Raw genomic sequence first — 16,507 nt, forward strand, 5'->3', positions numbered from 1 at the left:
TTTCAATTTTTTTTCTATATGTTGTCATGTATGAATGGACCCAAGATAAACACTGTAAGTGGACTTGTTTACTAAGAGTGAATTATTTAAACAGCATTTGTATAGGAATGATTCTGTCTCAAACTTTTTGACCCATATGTGCAGCTGATCACTGTAACCGTGATCACTATAAGGAGTTTCCACTGTAAGAATAATAATAATAATAATGAGAGGAGGAACAAAAAATTAAACGACATTTAAATGAGCCAGTAGTCATTTTTAAATAAACCTGTCTGTGTTTAACTTGGTTTATTTTCAAATTAAGACAGTTTTAGCTTCAGGAGCTAACAGCAGCAATGACCTGCTGGAGGAAATCTCTCCATCTGTGACGGTCTGCGGGAGGAAATGCTGCTGGCAGCCACAAAAACAACAGAAATCATCTTCGCATTTCATCCTCTAGCTCTTTAACTCTCCAGCTGTCTGTTCCTGCAGTTATCAACTGGTAAAATCTTGTTTTAAAATGTTAAATCATGGAGCTCCACTGTTACTGAACCTGTCCACTGCGGAGCAGAGCTGCCGTCTGCTGCTGATACCTGATATCTAGCTGATAACCACAAGAACAGACAGACGGCGAGTTAAAGAGCTACAGGACGAAATGCGAGAAGGATTTCTGTTGTTTTTTCGGCTGCTAGCAGCTCTTCCTCCCGCAGACAGCCACAGACTGAGAGATTTCCTCCAGCAGGACAGTGCTGCTGTTAGCTGCTGAAGCTAAAACCGTCTCAATCAGTATATATTTGAAAATGAGCGCAGGCGGTTTCACAGACTCACAGTCAAGGGTGGGGAGTGAGGGAGGTGGGCTTTAATGTTCTACCATTTATATAAATTTTATGACACAGAGAACTCTCAAACGGTTGACTCTACGTCAGCAGTGGCCCCGCCTTTTCAGGGCTGATTTTGAACAGCAGATGACAGGTTGAGCCATTTTCAACCCATGAAATGCCGATTTTTATAAATTTGGTGTCAGTGTCAATATTAACACCAGCATTGATGTGTTTCATCATAGTGGAGTCACAAAATTTAGTTTACAGCTCAAAAAACACGTTGAAGTGTGCAGTACCTCTTTAATCTGGTCATCTTGCTGTTCACACACATGCAGTATGTGTGTACGGACAGACACGCACCCGCAGCAAGAAAAAAACCCTCGTAACACAGCCTCGAAAGACAAAAAAAAAAAAAAACGGAATTTACCTCCATACAGAATCACCACAACCTCTTTCAAAACGTGCATAAAAGTTCAGCACGAAATAACAGTACATCAAAACAAAACCACTCGCACAGTTTAATCGAGAAATTGCAAAGTGCTTGATTGTTGTAAATTTTTTTTTTTAAAAAAGAGAGAAATTGCATGACTGTTTTTGGACCTCTGCATATTAAAATGTCTGTTTTTAGTTGTTCATCAACCAGAGCAGCTGCAGAGGGCCAGGAGGAAGTGTGTGTGTGTGTGTGTGTGTGTTGTTGGACATGAGATAAAAAAGTGTATTTTATATCATGCATGCATTTTTATATGATTAATTGCACTATATGTAGATATAAACATAACAGTCTCTGTATTCCGTGTATCGTTAGCAGTCGTCATCCTCAAAGTGTGTTTTCTGCAAAACCTTTACGTGACGCTCATAGATCTTGAGGGCAGGGCCGAGCCTGATTGACAGGCCAGTCAAAACATCATTACGCTGCATGAGGAGAAGGGACTTTCCATCGATTTCCTGATGAAGAGAGCAAAGCAATGCAGGTAGATAGGTGTAAGTCACAACTGTTCAAGTATAGTCATTAGTCCTGTCTGTGGCGCTCTCTAGTGGTGCTTAAAGGAAGTGCAGACTCACCTGGGTCCTGAAGGCAGCAGCCTGCTCGGGGAAACCTGCTGCTGTGAAATAACTGACCACATCAGACACTGTCCAGTCCACTGGGCTTCCACTGGCACCCTCAGACTTGATGAACCTAGAAAGATAGGAAAGAGGGCGGTTTCCTCCTCTATACCATCAAAAATATAACAGCCTGAATGCAAAAAATAAGTGCAGGAAGTAAGATAAGACTTATAAAGCAGAGAAAGACACAATCTAAAGAGGTAGGGAACACATGAAGATTATAACTAACTAATTAACTAAAATAAGAAAGGTAAGAAATTACACTCAAAAGCTATATGCATGAGGATAATTAGACCTCTGTGCTTTATAATGACAATATTTGCACAAATTGATGCACCTTGAACTGCGTCCACTTTAAAAAACTTCACCTCAAGCCTTACTACCTCGAGTTGATACTTGAAGTTTCTTTTCTTGTTTCTGTCTTTTTATTCTTTTTCGCTTTTATTATTTATTTTTGTCTCTGAAGATCCATTAGTTTAGTCTTTTTGAAATTATTAGCATGTATAGTGGACTGAGCTACAACAGAAATCATTTCATTTACACAATGTATTCGATGTGTATGTGAGAAATAAAAACCTTGAACCAACGTTATATAAATCATAATACTAAAGCCATATACACGATTTATGCGGTGTGCAAATATATATGTACAGAAGTAATGAGTCTAGTAACTCTGCAGGCCTTACTGAATATTACTGAATGACTAGACTTTGTTTAACTTTATTTGGCTTAGTTCAAATTAAACAATGACTATGAGGTTAAAGTACCAACTTTCAGCTTTAATTTGAGGGTGTTTATACCCACATTGCATACACAGAGTTTCGGATCATATCCCCATCCTCACAATTTCGGACACTGCAACAATGACCCTGAACATACAGACAAGACAACGGTCACATGACCTCAGTTGACCTGAGCATGTATTTCATTGGATGAATACCAGACTGAAGTCAAGAAGCCCCTGAAACAAGTGAAAACGGCTCCAGTGCAGACCCAGCAAAGCAAATATTTTATTTGACACATTTGTCTCAGGAATAAGCCTTATAAACCTTGCCGTGCTGCGGTGATTAGGCTGTAGCCACAAGCCGCAATAAATCAAAGAATTAAGTGTATGCTTTCATTAGGGCTGCAGCTAACGATTATTTTCATTATCGATTAATCTGTCGATGATTTTCTTGATTAACCTTTTAGTCATTTGGTCAATGAAATATCAGAAAATGGTGAAATGTCGCTCACTGTTTCCTAAAGCCCAAGATGCAACTTGAAGTGTCTTATTTTGTCTGACCAACAGTTCACAATCTGAAGATATTCAGTTTACTGTCATAGAAGACTAAAGAAACCAGAAAATAATCACATTTAAAAAGCTTGAACCAGAGAAACTAATTGACTGATTGATTTTCGGTCGATTGACTATTCAATTAATTGACTTGTCATTGCAGCTCAAGCTTTCATTGGTTCTGATTACAAGAGCGCAGGAATAAACCATTAAAAATGTGCAATTTCATAAAATAAATTCCAACTTATATGCAACTTTAACAATAGAAATATTCAACATGTTGATTCTGCCTTCAATAACATCTAGCTGTGATACTGCAACCAAAATAAAGTGCTATAAATTCGTTATCTAGCATCCAGTTAGCATTCCATGTATGCAGTTGCTTGACGTTAAAAACCATCCTTGCTTTCATCAGTTTTCTATCTGGTTGTGCTTTAAAAGTTGGATTAATCTACATTTATAAGGAAGATTGTTACAGATTCAACATATGAAGTCAGGAGGATCAGATGCTCCACCAGCCCCATGAATCTGTTTGGTGTTTTCAGGGTCTCACTGTCTTTGCTGTACTCACCCTCCACTATTAACTCCTCCGTTCATCCCTCGTTCCTCAGACAGGCCAGAGTCTCTCGGGGAGGCCGTGGGTGTGAGCAGGCAGGACGACACGCCGACCTCTGTCTTACACTCCAAGCCTACGAGGGGAAAATTAAGCACATTCTGATCCCCTGCCATCACTGCTAACCAGCAAACACAAACATGCACAAACACACATTTTGAGAATATCTGTAGAGCAGAACTCACTGTTAAAGCCCGAGGAGGTGTGGTTGATTCTGCCTGACTGCATCTGATTCTGTGTGTGGAAAGAAGAGGGGTTCAAACAAAGATGTGAATTAATGAACATGACATATAGATGATATTTGTCACCTGGAATGAGTCAGAGCTGTAGAGACAGTGTGAGGTAAAATCATGCTGAGAGAGTGATACCACCTCCACCTAAACTGAAGGATAAAAGGAGCTGGCTGCATTAAGATGCATCATGACAAAACTGCAAATGAACATGTGGTAATGTAAGTGATGATGTGTAAGGTAGGAGGTGGACTGGTGGGGGAGACAAAGCTGATGAGTCCTCTATTTGTCCTGATCAGCCTCTGTTTCACAAGCGTCTGTAACTAAATGGGTTTTCTCAAAGAGGGGTTTGTTTGTCTTACTGGAAATCGAAAACATGTTCCTGATGTTTTCTTCTCAATCAATCTTTATTTGTCATACCTATCATTACACATGTGCAATGTGAAGTGAAATGTATTATTGCCATGATCCAAGGTTGTACAATAGAGATTATGTACAGTACAAAAATATATTTAAAAAAATATCTAAAAATGTTAAAGTAGCGTTAAAGCAAACAAACTAGAGTCAAGAAAAAAAGACAGATAACATGAGACGTGATAACAGGATTTTAAGACTGAACACAAACATGAGGCAGGTGAGTGAGTGAGGTTATGATGTCTATAAACCCAATAAAAGCTATTTGTGCACTATGCTGCTGGTTGGTAATATTTAAACAACCTGTCATCCATCTGATGTTGAAAAAAATATATAGCTGTGTTTGAAATCACTTCCTTGTTGACTAATCATTTCCGACATGATAAACACTCAGTGCTTCACTCTACTCTCATATTAGAAGAATTATACATACACAACATCAAAACGTCCTAAATACATTAGCTATGACATCTGATAGCCAGGACCGTTACCAGGAGACATCAGGGTTTATGCAAAACCAACTTATGCAAAGCCAAAGCTTTCATGAAATTTGAAAAGTCAGCTATCACAGATTTCACAAAACAATGCTGCTATTTAATTTCCATTTAAAGGTACCCTGTGGAGTTTTTGACCTCTAGTAGTGCTACCTAGCAACGTTTTTACCAATGAGTCTCTGTTTGGTTTGTATTCATGCACGCACACGAGGACACATTCCTGCCACTGATTGACAGATGTAAGAAATGTCGCAGTACACCAACAAAGGCAGCAAAGAAGAAGACTGCAGACATTAAAGTTACCAGCGCAGGATTTAAAATATTGAAAAAATTGGCTTTGCAAATATTTTATGAGGCGGTAAAAGCATTGCAGGATACACACAATGGTTTTGAGTGATTGTGAATGTAAGCAATGATGTCATATGTGTTTACACAAATTTCACATGGTTTTTATAATTGAATTGTATTTTTTTTCAGTTGTTGACACTGTGATGTGATGTAGATGTTGTCTGTGAGTATGAGCATTTATTGGCTAATCATTGGTGGAAGTTCAGCGAAGTATTTGAGGAGCTTATTTGCAAAAACTGATAAAAGCCATCCTTTAAAAAAATAAACTGACTGTCATAGTTATTCTTAACACATAAGACATTCTGAATCCTAAATGTTTTATCACAAAAACCAGTATTGTCCATTGTCAATGCATTGCAAGTTCACATTTTTGAGTGCTGTTCTTGATCGATTCAGCTAATCAGTGTGCAGTATTCAGGTCAGGTGACACAATATGGCTGTGACTCTGTTCAGCCAGAGATGTGCTGTCTGAAACATGGACGTATAAAGAGAACTGGATACAGCATTGGAGGAGGGGTTCCATCCATTCCTATGAAAGTTGCTCAGAGGTGCATGAAGCCAAAAAAGCCACTTCCTGCTGTAAAGAAATTGACCAGATGAAAACATACTGCGCACGCTCTATGGGCCCAATGCATCCATAGCGCATGCTCACTAGACTTCCGCCAGATGAGACAGCTAACTTCTGCTTTAGCCCTCCGACTAACTTGAATGGGGATAAAACAATTCAATTGTGCAGCTCTTCTGGACTTTCCAAATGTGATCAGACTGAATGGATCAAATTCTCAAGTGAAACAAGTCATTTTGTGGGGGTTGTGAGGCTCGAAAAAATGTATTGTGGTGTATTTTCATTAAGTGTCATTGGTGTGCTTAAAGACAATATTAAGCTATACAGATTGATTTTATAAATTTTATAAGCAATAAGTGCTAGTGTGTTAGAATCTTATTGATGATGTATTTGTAATCTCATGAATCACATTTAATCACGATATACGTATAGAAGCACAGTAAAAGAATCATAATCATACACTGGATAAATTTGAATGTGGTTGTATTACATGTCACTTTGCTTGGGTCTGCATTAAAGTCTTCACCTTTTTTAAAAATACACTCTGGAGAAGATCAAGAAATAAGGGTGTAAAGTGACTAGAATAACTTGGACAACTCGGCAATAATGACAAGACAACTTGGCAATAATGGTATAAAATGATCCCCAATACTTATATAAAAAAATTGGACATAACCAGATAGAATTGAATATGCCAGTACATATCCACGACAGCTCAAAACCTATCTTGAAGAGTTTTGACCAACAAAGAGTGACGAAGATAAAAATAATGGTGTAATTGGCCAAAAAATAAGGAGGATGGACAATAGGTGTGACCTATGCCGACCCAAGGGTATAAAAACTACGCCCTGAAGGAAAAAACCTTCAGAGCGACCTGGTTCATCTTGTGTGCGCTAATTTGCTCTCCTTTATTGCCGGCATTAAAGAACACTTTGCTGCTTGAACCTCTGACTCCTGATTTTTTTATCATCAAAAAGCAGTTTTTGATCTGGTGTTTTCTTCAACTGCCATCCATCGATTTGACACTACAGTATCCACCGTTCTACAGCCACTCCTTTTCCAATGATTGTGTGCAGGAAAAATGCTTTTTGAGCCCCTGTTGGACACCGAAGTTGTAATTCCACAGTTTGGCAACTATGTCAAATTGGCTTCAAAGCCCAGCATTGTTCATGGGGGCTTGATCTGAAAACGAATTTTGGTGTAACTTTGGCTCAAAGTCATCTTAAAGATGGATAATTTGGATGAAACTGAAAAGCCAGTGATGTTATCTCCTTCAGAAAGCTGAAACCTATTCACGTAACATAGTAAAAAAAGCACGTTACAGCAGTCAGAGAAAAGTTCCCTCCATTGCTTGTAAACACAACACAACTAAAGATGTGAAGTTTGTCAGGCATCTGCACTGTCTACCAAGCAGTTAACCAAACTAACTGGGTGTTTTATTCCACATTGGATAATGTAAAACAGGATGCCACGCTGTTGTCTTACATGGATATTATGCCAGTTAAACAGCGAAGACTTAAAGTGGATAATCCAACAAACACAAAACAAAATCTGACAGTCAAGTACTTAATGTTTTGTACAGTGGATAATTCTGTTTTTTCAATTTCATTTCAGATTGTTTGCTTTTTATTTCTATACACTGCTCTGAGCTTTTAGTCTATTAAGAACACAACACCTTGATAATAATTTTCCAATTTTGTCGTCACACTAATGACAATTTTCATTTTCAGTGTATCTGTGGATTGTTTTTTTTTTTTTTTTCCAAATTTCTTATTTTCTTTGGAGTTTATAGACCCAAAGATACATTTTTAATTGATATAAAACTGAGAAACATCCAAATGTTACTGTTTGAGAATCTGAAAAAAGCAAATGTTTAGCATTTAGATCTTAAACTTTAAATCATTTTAGACAATTAATCAGTTATCAAAAAAGATGTCAATTATTTTTTCTTCAATCTACTAACTGCTCACTGCTCTAACCAAGAGCTTTACAGCAGGGGGCAGTGTGTTAATAAAAAATTATTGTTTTTTTTTCCAGGTATCCAAAAAGATCATCTCTGCAACATTGCCAAGTACTGGATGCAGAATGAGGTGACAATGCCTGAAAACCACGGTGGTGCTCGCAGCTCAAATGAAAAGGCAGCCAAGAGACAATTTGTGAGTGACCACATTAAAACATTTACCTGCAGAGCCAGCTGTTACGCTCGCCGTGGTTCACCTGGCAGAAAGTATCTTCTAGCTGACTTGAATGTGAAAAGGATGCATGAACTCTTCCCGACATCAAAATGATGAGCAGATCTCATGTGCTTTGTATCATAGCGTATTCATGTATGAATTTAACCTGGCATTCGGACACCCGTCAAAAGATGTGTGTTAAACTTCCATTGAGACCGAAGGACCCAGAACTCACAGGTGATGAAAAACGCAGAGAATCTGCCCTGCACCTCTTACACAGGCGAAGAGGACGTAAATTCTATGATCTGCTAAATACTGTGGAGGAAACTTTCACAACTGCATTTGACATAATGCAGAATCTGGTGCTGCCAAAGTCATCCATTTCACAGACGTACTATTGAAGACAGCTGTACCGGTATGCTTTGGTGTTGTTCGCCACTGTTGTCAGAATCAGAGAAAAGAGGACATTCACCTTTTTACATGGTTAGAAAATCAGAACAAGAAAGACAGCAACATGGTGGCCTCTGCTTTGCAGTATTATTTGGGTAAATATCGGATTGTGACAGATGGTGAAATACTGAAAAATGAAATATTGAGTCACTGATGACAATAAGTAACATGGAAAATGGAGTTACACTGTGGAATACTGTAAAATACTTTACCCCAGGTTAGTGTAGCTCCCAAAGAATTAATTGTAAACAAAAAACGGTCTCAGACTTGAGGCTCAATGAGTCAGTTCTGCAATGAGCTTGTCTGGTCACCACTGTGGTAGCTCTTAAAAAAAGGACAGCTGTGGTCTTTAATGACACTCTGCAGGTTAAAACATTGCCACGTTCATGCTCAGGGGTTTTTTAGTCTGGCCGGGATTTTCCAAGGTATGATCCTGTAAATATTGCCCATTACTGGGCTGTTTTTGTTGCAGTTTTATGTTAAAGAATGTTAAATATTGAACTTAAAAGAAACTTATATCCATTACATGGCTTTGTCTTTTTATTTTGGAGTTATCTCCAAATAACCCCAAAAACCAAAAAAATTAATAAATAATAAAGTTTAATTTTGTAAGTTACCTGTATTTTGTTGAGTTTTTTACTTTATGAAAACAACCCAACTGCAGTTTGACTGATATTACCTGGAATGCACAATAAAAAAAAAAACATGATTTATAAAAAATATTAAAAATGGAGATACCTTTTTGCAAATGAACTCTTCATTTTCTCCACTAGTTTTAAAGGCCCTGCAAACCCAGACAGTTGTTTTCACTAATTCTGACAAGGCAGATGAAACCTCTGCTCAGGTTGCTAGAAATTGGCGACCAGCCAAGAAAAATGATAAAAGGTGTAACTTCATCCAAACAGTAACAAGAAAACTATTAGTTGGGTGAAAGGAGAGTGAGAGAGGAAAATTAAATTAAAATGTTTGATAAAACGCTGTATAATTCACAACTTTGTGAACTTTGGTTGTTAGCACGCTAGCCATGCTAACTCCCGCAGATTATGTTTACAATCCTACGACTGCACCATCAGAAGAGGTCCAATCAGGCAACATAAGTGAAAACACCTGAGTGGGTGTTTAGAGCTTTTGATATTTTGTTAAACTTCACTGGATACTTTAAAACTATCTAGTATTTTCCAAATATATAAGTCAAAAACCAACAGTGAAATTCTAAATAACATAATTTCATAAATCCTCACCTCTGTTAAACTGCAGGTGTGTTAAGTGTGCTGTGGTCAGTTTGGCTAATAGATCAGCCACAAACACTGAACCAAACACAGCCATTAACACACTTTCATATGTTTATATGACTGCTGTCAGGCGAGCGCCACCTCATGTGTTGCCTGGTGAAATGCAATTGATTTGTAATTGTTTTTAACTTTAAGGAAAAACTCAGGTGTTACCAATAACATGAACGATGTCTCTCTTCTATTCAAGTGTCTCAAAAAGCCATGACAGTGTGACAGTAAGCCAACATTTACAAAACCAGGACCCTGAAACTGTCCAAGTGTTGACTTTTGCTGCATGTCATAGACCTCTCTACCTATATTTCCTGTCTCTATGTACATTCACGTGTCAAACAAAGGCAAATGTATTTTTTTAAAGCATTTGTACATAAAATGACATGAAAATCCCGAATCCCAAATGTTTAAACTTAATATCATGTCATGTTAAACATATTATAACTATTGCATCCCACATTTGTTTTCTTCATGTCATGGTAAATATATATTGTGTAGCATCCAAAGATGCATTTTGTTCACATACTGTAACACTGGCACAAAATGCAGGATGCACCATGCCTCACAGATAACTTGGAATAATATCCAATAATCCAACATAAGCCTGGGTACTTCAGCACATCCACTTACATATAGTTTATATTTTCAATCATGACAAATTTACACAAACTCTGACAACAAATCAACTAATTCTGTTCTCTTTATGTCCATCTCCTTTTCCCTTTTCTCTTTGGATGAAGTTTGAATTTTGGACACAGCATATGTCTTTGTCTAGTGGGTTGTTGTAGCTACATGCCAATACTTGTGCTAACTACTGACTTCTTCAATTTATTCCAAAAGGCAACTGTTGTTACTGCTGCCGGAGATGTAAAATGCATCACTGTGCACCAGACAAACCACCAGCGTAAACAGGCTGAATTACTGCCATGTGTTAACATTTGGCAATATGGCAGCAAAACTGACATTTGAGAATGAAACTGTCACTGATTAAAAGTGTTGTTCTTCGACATTGCAACACACACACACACACACACTATCATATCCCTTCCAAAAATATACTGTATATCCATCATAGACAACACAAAGTAACAAAGATACAAGTTATTTCAAGCTTGTACACTAGATGCATATGAAAACTGTAGAGCAGAAGACTGCAATAGAGAAAATAAGAAACCAGGAATATAAATTAATATATATAAAAATCCGATCATCCATTACCAAACAAGCAATCTAACCAAGTACTTGATGATTTAGTGTAATTATGTAAATCAAATCAGGAACAGCTTGCTTTGGACTTCTAATGTGCACAGTCACATTTTTTTAAGTGTTTGATAATTCATCTAAATTGCTACACTTGTTAAGGAAATGTGACAAAAATACAAAAAAGGATTCTGAGGGTTGTTTACACTGTGGGTTACTTCTTTCTAAAATGGCAGAGAAAAAAAAAATTGTATACCGAAACCTTAAACAGATTTTATTGACTTTTTCACTTTCACTTCTTCTTGTGTACCACTGAACATCAAACATGTTCATTTGAAAATAATTGAAAATACTCATAATACGTTACGGAGTTTGGTTAATCTTATCACAGATAAGAAGGTAGAAAGTAAGAGTAATGCAATACATGTAACAGAGCAATCCATCTAACTCTAAAGTAGATTTCACTGTAGATATGTATAAAATAAGCTGCTATGATCAACAGCTGGGATCTTGTGCTATTGTAATATTAGCAGAAAAGTTGAAGTACTTCCACTTCCCTTGTAGATTTCTAGGTTTTATGAAACTTTAGACTTTCAGTTCACTACATTTCAGTGAGAACATTGTTCTTTTTACACTACTGCAATTATTTGACAGAGAAATAGTGGTTGCTTTGCAGATTTCTAATTTCATTTGTAAAAATAAACAAAAAACACTAAATTGTATTGTTATAGATTAAGACCAAACTGTGTATGAAGGACTTAAAATTAGTACTGCCTCAATGCTGCTTACGTATTAATGCATCAGTAGAAAAATTACCCATAATATGGATATTAATGCACAGTAAATAATTATAATAATGTAACACTCTGAAAGGGGTCATTCTGTGCGGAAACACATTGCATTTGCCAATAAAAAAAATTGGAGGCCTTATCTCATAATTATGACTTAGTATCTCATAATTACGAGAAAATATTTCATAATTATGAGATACTAAGTCACAATTATGAGATCTTTTCTCGTTATTATGAGATACTTAAGTTATGATTATGAGATAAGGCGTCCATTGTTTTTTTCTTTGGTGAATGCAATGCGCTTGCGTAATTCTGCATGATGGGCACATTTGCTTAGGGTTACTACATTTTGCTGATATGTGAACTTTTACTTGTAAAAAAGTATTTTACTTTCTGGTGTTGTGAGTTTTAGTTAACTATGGGATCTCAATACCTCTGTTCGACACAGTTTATCACAATTTTTTTTTAAATAGACTCAGGGATCACATTAGTCAGTCTCGTGCTGTTTTTAAACTGGTACCTTTCTGGCAGAGTTTTTAGCAACTAGTACTAATAATTTCTCCAAAACCTCTAAAATGACTTGTGGGGTTCCACAAGGATCGATTTTAGGGCCTCTACTTTTAATCTATATGTGCTGCCTACCTAAATTGGTTCCCTGTATTGATTTTAAAAGTCTCATACTTGTTTTTAAAGCACTTCATGGTTTTGCACCAGCCTATTTGTCAGATGTGCTTGCGATGTATGAACCAGGACGACCCCTCAGATCCTCTGGCACGAGTCTATTAGTTGTTCCAAAGTGCAAGGACATCTTTTGGTGAGGCAGCTTTTAGCTTTTATTCTCTGTGACAATGGAACAGTTTGGAACAGTTTGCCTGAGGAACTGAGAGCAGCTGCAAGTGTTGATATCTCGAAGTATAAACTTGAAACCTCTTTAGCCTGGTGTTTCATTACATTATTTTATGGACATTATTATTTAATCATTTATTTTATTGTATTTGTGTTTTAAAATGTTGTATTCCCTCTTATCTATTTTATTTGTCATTGTCTTTTATCTGTTTTATCTAGTTCTTATTTCATTTTAATCTATTTTATTGGTTTTATTACATTTTGTATCTTTTTTGCGTGCATTAGTCTCAAATTGTTTTGTCTGTTCACACTTGTTCTTATCAGTTTGTGGTCATCTGTAAAGCATTTGTGCTAACCTGTACAAAAGACGCTACACAAATAAGGTTTGATTGATTGATTGATTACTATTGGAATTGAGATGTGGGGCTCGTGTCGAGTCATTTTGACTCTTGGAATTAAAAAAAACAAACAACATTTACCTGTGCCTCCAAATGTAACTGCTCAGTGGTGATGGGTCTCTCCTCTGGATGTGCACTGATACATTGTGACAGAGAAGCTCCGTGAACAGGCGGACACAATATCCTGGTGGGGGAATTCATCCCTGAGAGTCCATCAAACATGGACAAGAGGGGGAAATTAGTTGCATTCATGAGCAAAGAGAGAAAAGACTAATAATCATTCACCACTCTGTAAAGAAACTACGACTTACTACCACTACTACTGCTCATGGTTATTATTTTTAGTAAAATACGACTATATATAAATTATAAATAATAAATTAATTATAATACAAAGTCTACTGATGCAAGAATCATTAGTATTGTTGCCTATATTTATAGTATTTATAATAGCAGCCTAAGTTAAAATTTAAGATATAATGTAAACATTTAATTTAAAAAGGAAAAACAAATAAAACTAACCACCTTCATACTTGTTGGTAGTCAGCCGTGCACGTGCACTCTCTCTCTCTCTCTCTCTCTCTCACACACACACACACACACACACACACACACACACACACACACACACACACACACACCTTTGCCACACTCCTGCTCCTGATGGGGGCTTTCCGGCTTCGATGCTGTCTGGTTCTCAGCATCTTCTGTAGTTTTCCCAATGAGGCCTGGTTCGGTTGTCATGACTACCGGGGATAGTCCTCCCTCCTCATCAGAACTCCTGTGATCCTCCTCCTCCTCTTCCTCATTCTCTCCCCGTTCTTCTTCTTCACTGGCTGTTTCCATGGGCTCATTCTCCTAGAGAGAGGGGGGTGACATACAAAGTTGTAGGCTATGAAAAACGTCCCCATTTTTTTTTTTTTTTTTTAAAAGGGAGTAAAGTGGAGCTTCGTCCTGAGTTCGATATAGTCAAGTTCGTATTCAGGCTTAGCTAACTGATTTGAGCTTTACACCGCATATTAGATCTGTTGCGCTTCTTTGGGGCGGACAGTGCAGATTTAAAACGCCTCCCACTTGGAGAAACACACAGATATCAGAAATAACAATATCCGCCTACTGTAGCCTACCCAAGTCTGCGCCCACAGGAGAAGGCGAGAGGGAGCTGTCAGAAATGATACAAAGGATTTAATGAGGCACGCAAAGGGGGAGATGCGGGGATAACGAGGGGGTAGGGGGGGGGTGGTTGAACAAGCAGAAGTGACCAACACGGTTTATGCGCACCGTGAAACGCACGAAATGTAAATAATGTGAACAAACATGATGTTTGGGCTGACAGAGCAGCGCGCACAGGAGAGCGGCAGCGGCACGTCTCAAGTTTAGACAGACAGACACCGCCTACTGCACGGCAGGCCCAGACACTCCGCTCCGCACAGCCAAGTTCCTGGGAGCAAAACAATATTGACCCCAAACACTGATGTGACAACAAAACCACAACCTGCTCGTGCTCGCGCTATGCAGAGACGCTCTTTACGATGCGCGCGCTCATCCTGTGTGCGCATTTTTAGGATCCGGGAAAGCCGCTCCGGAGCTGCTCCTGTGTGTAACCCGCACCTTTTGTGCAGGAAGCCGAGACACACACACACACACACACACACACACACACATTTTGCTAGAGGACAAACGCAGACAATTAAGAGACAGACAGAAAAACATGTAACCTTCCTAAATGTTGGAAATACCCTCAGACACTTTTGACATTTAATAACGTGGTTTAACGAGAAACAAAAAGATTTTTGGCGAAGGAAGTCGAGCGCGTCCTGTGTGTGTGCGGTTCAGTGATCATTAATTTATCAGCAAGCCATTTCTGTTCAGCGCGCCCTGTACAGCCGGGACGTGTTGGAAATATTAAGTTAGCATTGCTCACCTTTTTCACGGAGTGCTTGTCCTGCAGTGCGCTCTTTACAGGTCTGCCAGCGGACGCATTCTTCGGCATCGGCTCCTCCACCACCATCCCCCTCAGAGGAAGAGTAATGTTCCCGCAGCGGGTCCTGCGCAGCCGGCCTCTCGCCACCTCCTTCTCCATGACCACTTTGACTTTGCCTCGGGTCAGCTTCTCCTCTGAGAGCCGCTCCTGACTGCTCAGATAGCCCAAAATCTCCTTCAGCCCGAGCGGCTTCATGTGGCCTCTGGCCGCGGCGGCGGAGCCCCCTCGGAGGCTCCTCTCGGACAGGCTGCGAACAGAAGCCACCAATCTGTCGCCCAGGTCGGAGTTGTTGGCGTGGTTCCCCGTTGTTTTGGTGCCTCCTCCTCCGACTCGAAGTTTGGGCTGGAGGGACACAGTCTGCTTCTGCCTCTGCTGAGGGAGGCTGCTGACGCTTCCTGGGCAAGTTTTGTTCTGGGTGTCAGCTCCGGACAAACCTGGCTGCTTTCCTCCCTGAACTGCATCGCCTCTGCTCGGTGTTGTCCCGCTGGCATCACCGCCGTCGTGCGCGCTTGCTCTGTGGCCGTGACCGGGCGACGGGCAGTCCCCTACTCCCTGGTGTCCTAATCCCTTGTCTCTCGATGCACTTGCTTTCTCCTCTTTACAGCCGCTCCCGACAGCGCAGCCCGTTGTTGCGCCACAACTGAGACTCACGTTTCCGCTACTCGGGCTGGAGGCAGACTTGAGCTTCTTGTCGGTGGTGGTGGTGTTGGTTGATGTTTGAGTGTGAGGATCTGGGCTGGGCTCAGAGTCCTCCTCCTGGTCGGTGAAGCTGTGCGCACTGTCGCCGTTGTTGTTCAGATGGTCGTGTTTGGTCCGCTCCCTCGCTGCCTCCGCGCTGGAGCTGCTGCTGCTGCTGCTGCTGCTGCCAGCGGCCGTAAACTCAATCTTCTTTCTGCTTTTCCTCTGCACCTTCGCCGCGTTTCGGTACGATATGGACCCTTTGTAGCTAACTTTGAGCACAGTCTGCTCTTGAATCAGTTTTTCCAGTTCTGTCCTGGTTCGGTCCGGGTCTGACCCGTGTCGTCTCCGGACCATTCGACAAATCCTCTCGAGATCCGGACGAGCTTTCCTCGAGCGGAGAGAGTCGATTGTTTCCAGGATCCACTCTCGGTACTTATTGGGCTCGGACATCTTCTCCTGCTGGTGCGGATGGGGTTTGGCCCGAGTGCGTCTTTATTCCCCTCTGTTGTTTCACAAGTGACGCTGTGTCAAAAGCTGGGAAGCCAGAGTGCGATCCCCGGCTGGAGAATGAGGACGGAAGCCTGGCTGGTACGCTTGCGTTTGTTGGCCACATTGTGCGCTTAAGGTGGACCGAAGATGGCGCCTAGGTCCCCGCCACAGACGCGAATGGCATTTAAGGTGGAATTGGCTCGCTCTGGCGCATCAGAGATATGTTCTTTGTTCGCAGTCTCGATCAGATCAACCCGCAGTTTATATCTGATGTTTACACAAAGAAAGAGCAGCGAGCGTCACAGGCAGCCAGCAGAGGAGGTGGTGGAGTTGTTGCGTGTCGTGTTTTAAGGTGTTACGGTGAATC

The 16,507-nt window shown here is 39.9% G+C and overlaps 1 protein-coding gene across 1 annotated transcript; it reads right to left on the reverse strand.

The window, feature by feature from the left end:
- Window positions 1-339: 339 nt before the first annotated feature.
- samd1b (sterile alpha motif domain containing 1b) lies at window positions 340-16,386 on the reverse strand. Its single transcript, XM_044346015.1, has 7 exons — window positions 14,911-16,386; window positions 13,628-13,844; window positions 13,068-13,189; window positions 3,979-4,027; window positions 3,752-3,869; window positions 1,863-1,977; window positions 340-1,745 (listed from the first exon to the last, which is right to left on the reverse strand). Exons 1-7 carry the CDS (start codon window positions 16,099-16,101, stop codon window positions 1,602-1,604), a joined length of 1,956 nt encoding a protein of 651 aa, XP_044201950.1. The 5' UTR covers window positions 16,102-16,386; the 3' UTR covers window positions 340-1,601.
- Between the last annotated feature and the right edge of the window lie 121 nt (window positions 16,387-16,507).

The sequence above is a fragment of the Thunnus albacares genome, chromosome 3, assembly GCF_914725855.1.
Source record: "Thunnus albacares chromosome 3, fThuAlb1.1, whole genome shotgun sequence".
Classification (NCBI taxonomy): Eukaryota; Metazoa; Chordata; class Actinopteri; order Scombriformes; family Scombridae; genus Thunnus; species Thunnus albacares.

Coding starts and splice junctions, on each gene's coding strand:
- samd1b (XM_044346015.1), bottom strand. CDS start 16,101: ATGTCCGAGCCCAATAAGTACCGAGAGTGGATCCTGGAAACAATCGAC. Junction 4,028..13,067: donor AGTTACATTTGGAGGCACAG/GTAAATGTTGTT, acceptor TTCCACACACAG/AATCAGATGCAGTCAGGCAG. Junction 1,746..1,862: donor CTGCTGCCTTCAGGACCCAG/GTGAGTCTGCAC, acceptor TCTCTTCATCAG/GAAATCGATGGAAAGTCCCT.